Source organism: Nematolebias whitei, chromosome 3, assembly GCF_014905685.2.
Source record: "Nematolebias whitei isolate Nwh7 chromosome 3, NemWhi1, whole genome shotgun sequence".
Taxonomy (NCBI): Eukaryota; Metazoa; Chordata; class Actinopteri; order Cyprinodontiformes; family Rivulidae; genus Nematolebias; species Nematolebias whitei.
The window spans coordinates 17,218,282-17,221,776 of NC_056500.1; the positions used below are offsets into that span (position 1 = coordinate 17,218,282).

General features: G+C 34.5%; 1 protein-coding gene across 1 annotated transcript in view; it reads left to right on the plus strand.

The window, feature by feature from the left end:
- The window catches only part of nmur1a (neuromedin U receptor 1a), a 2,712-nt gene extending 1,128 nt beyond the window's left edge, over positions 1-1,584 (plus strand). Inside the window, exon 2 of the mRNA XM_037674577.1 lies at positions 1,199-1,584. Coding sequence (XP_037530505.1) covers positions 1,199-1,584 — 386 coding nt within the window. The remainder of the gene's footprint in view (positions 1-1,198) is intronic.
- The last annotated feature ends 1,911 nt before the right edge of the window (positions 1,585-3,495 follow it).

A 3,495-nucleotide genomic window follows, 5' to 3' on the forward strand; every position in this document is an offset into this window, starting at 1 on the left:
TACCTACATTAATATACTGTATACTTTAGAAATGTACAATTTATATTTTGACCTCCCAGAGCCTCCTGCTGATTCTCCAGCTTCCAGTGTACACTTTAGAAAACAGTTCTGCACATGGGTCATTAGCAGACATTTTTAATCATTGTAAACTGAAGGCAAAGTCGGCTTCAGTGACCACAATCTATAGACATAACCTGGCAGAACAAACCCATGGACTGCTTAAATAGAATTATAAATTTTTTGCATGTCTCTGTTTTTTAGCCTCTTATTAAGTTGTAGGATGCTGCACAGAATTATGGAGGATTAAAATTGACAAACTTAAATGAATAAACGTATCATGAAATATATAAATGTACCGTTAAATATACTGTTAAATAATAATAGTATGAATTAATGATTTAATACATTAAATCATAAATACGTATATCATTAAAATATAAAATACACAAATAAATAATTAAATATCCCATTAAAAAAGGTACATTTTAAGTAGTGAAATTAAATAATTAAATGCATTTTCAAGAATTTTTTTATTTAGAAATACATTTAATTATTTCACTCTGTATTTACTGGTTTCATGGCTCCTGTGCCATGCCACTGTGCTACAGTACTTCACAAATGAGATTCCAAAAACTGACTATAGAAGGAGTTTTTGACGCTTTTGTTGGCGATCTTATGTTCTCTTTCATGCTGGAGGAGTTGATACAAAATGTATTTAGCCTGTTACTGTTTGCAACTGTAAAATGGTGCTTCATCTATTCTCTGGCCCTATAATTCAAAATTCCCAAAAACCTTTAAAAACAATTATAGAGGTGAAAATAAGGAAATGCATTTTGAAAAACATTGATTTATTAAAAAAAAAAAAAAGTATTCAAATTCTGACTTCAATTTAATCCTCCTGTTGAGGGTTTTTTTTTTTTTCTTACGGTCTTTCCAAGTCCACAGGGGAGTTGTTTAAAGAGCACTGGGACCTAAAGTTGTTAAGTAAAGGACACGTTTAGGCGATACAGTTTTCTTTTCAGTCTAATATGCAGGAATAAATCAAAGGCTGAGTGTTCAGGAAAAATAAAGACATACTGTTCCATTGAACTAAAACCTCCAGAAAGTCAGTATAATTGATTAAAAGCAATAAGTGCTGGCATCAGGGAGTTGAGTTCCTCGACACTCATGTCTCTTTGTCTCTGCTGTTGTTTATCAGTTGTTTTAGTGGTGGTTTTTGGAATCTGCTGGGCCCCGTTTCACACCGATCGCCTCATGTGGAGTTTAATCAGTGACTGGACTGACAACCACCTGGAAATCTTCAAGTATGTGCACGTCATCTCTGGCGTTTTTTTATACCTCAGCTCAGCAGTCAACCCCATTCTGTACAACCTCATGTCCACACGCTTCAGAGAAATGTTCAAGGAAGTGATGTGCCATCGACCACACCACGCCACCCCAAGAAAACACTCGCTCAGTGTGACCCGAGTGACCCTCCGCAGCACGCTGAGCGATGCGCCACTCGGCAACGGAGCCGCTGTTGTGGAAGCTGCGACAGAGGATGGAGATGGAAGAGTGAAAGGCGAGGAAGCCATTTCTTGTTAAAGAATAAAACACAATGTTAAGGGAGTGCAGAGAGGACACGCTGTTTGCACAATGGCCTTTTGTTTAAATGGACTGCTATGTTCTGAGCCAGAGCATCCATCATCTGCACACAAGTGCAGCAGGTGCTAAATCATTTAAAATAAGTTATTTTAAATAAACAATCCATGCCGCTTGTGCGGCTCATCCATCAATCAGACATTTGTGTGTCATGTCCAATCTTACTTTGAAAAACCGTGAAAGAGCAAATCCGTGAAAGTCGAGCCGCGAAGTAGCGAGGGACTTGCTTCCAACTGTTGGTATTATCAGAATGACTTCCCATATATATATATATTTTGTTTTCTTTTTGTAATTATTAATTTAAATATATTTTTGTTTGTTTGTTTTGGTCAAAATTACAGAGGAACCAAATAACTATATGTGTGGCCCCAAAGCTTTAAGTTGCAGACACCTGAACTAACCAGAACTAACCAGCTACTAAGTTAGTAGCTACGACTAAGACACACTGAAATTAGTTCACCATGACAAGAGATAAAATGTGAAACATTAAACCAGGACATTAAAACAGAATCCATACATACATTATCTTTTCCCGCTTCTTCCTTTTCAGGTCGTGGGGAATCCTTATGAATATATGTGTATAGTTGTATGTACAGATCTCAGCGCAAGAAAATAATTAAAATGAGAAAAAAGAAGTTCAAAATAATTTGTTGTTTTGTGGTAAACTCACAAATTGCTCAAACTCACACAATATATTCATCTTGATGGTGTTTTACTAGTAGTAATAGTACATGTTAGAGTGATGTAGTGGTTTTATTAAAGAATAAAACATAAATGGTCCTGCAAAAAATGAAATGAATGTTTAATCCTAATGACTGTTCATAGGAGATAGAATACCATCATCTGTATAGTGAGGTTTATTAAAATTGATAGTTTTGTAGTATTTTAGTATAATAGTAGCTATTTGAATAACAAAAGTGTTCTGCTGATGCTGGTGTTTGTAAATTTCTGTTTGATGATTTTTTGCTTTTTTTGGTTTAACAGTTTGTAAGTATTGTCCAATGGGTGTTAATATTCAATATTGTACATTAATGGTGATTTCAGATGAACTACTTTTGAGTGAATTTATTTAGATGAACTATCAATGTTATAGAGAATATGTACTGTATATGATGTTTCAATTGCTTATAAACCCATGCAAACAAATTCAGTCATGTATGTCATGTGTAGAAACTGCAACTTTTGTTATGCAGAAAACTTCCTTTCAAATCACAGCTATGAATAAAACCTTGATTTTTGTGGTACATGTCAAGCTAGAGGAATCAGATCATTTCTATGACAAGATTAGAGGTCCAAGACTCCATTAATGTTTGTGGATACATATTTTATAATTCTTGCCATGACTTTGAAGACCATTTGGGCTTCATGAGCATTAGTGCGTTTGTGGAATAAAGTGATGCATTTAGAGTTTTACTGATTATAACAAAAATGCCTCAATAATCTTTTAACTTGTTTTAGAGTGCATTATTAGTATAAGTCTTTACAACATAATCCAATGCACAAACTGCATAAAAAACATGAAAATACAAACTCAGTATTGGTATGAAACTCAGAAGTTGGAAGGAAAAGACTGAAATCTTAAACTTATAAACGCATTGTAAACAAAAATTAACGCTACAGTCTTGGTACAATTGGTGAGCTGTCTTTTGAAAGTTTTGCACAGATTTGCCAAAATTCCCTAATGTTTGTCAAACGTTCAGTACCGTTCAGAAACCCTTCTTTGAGCCAAGGTTTTACACATACAAATGTAAATTTAAGCTCACATTTGACAACTTTCAAAACGTAATCTGTAATTAGTGCAACAAAACATCCATCCATCCATTATTTTTTACCCGTTTCTTCCATGTTGGGTCA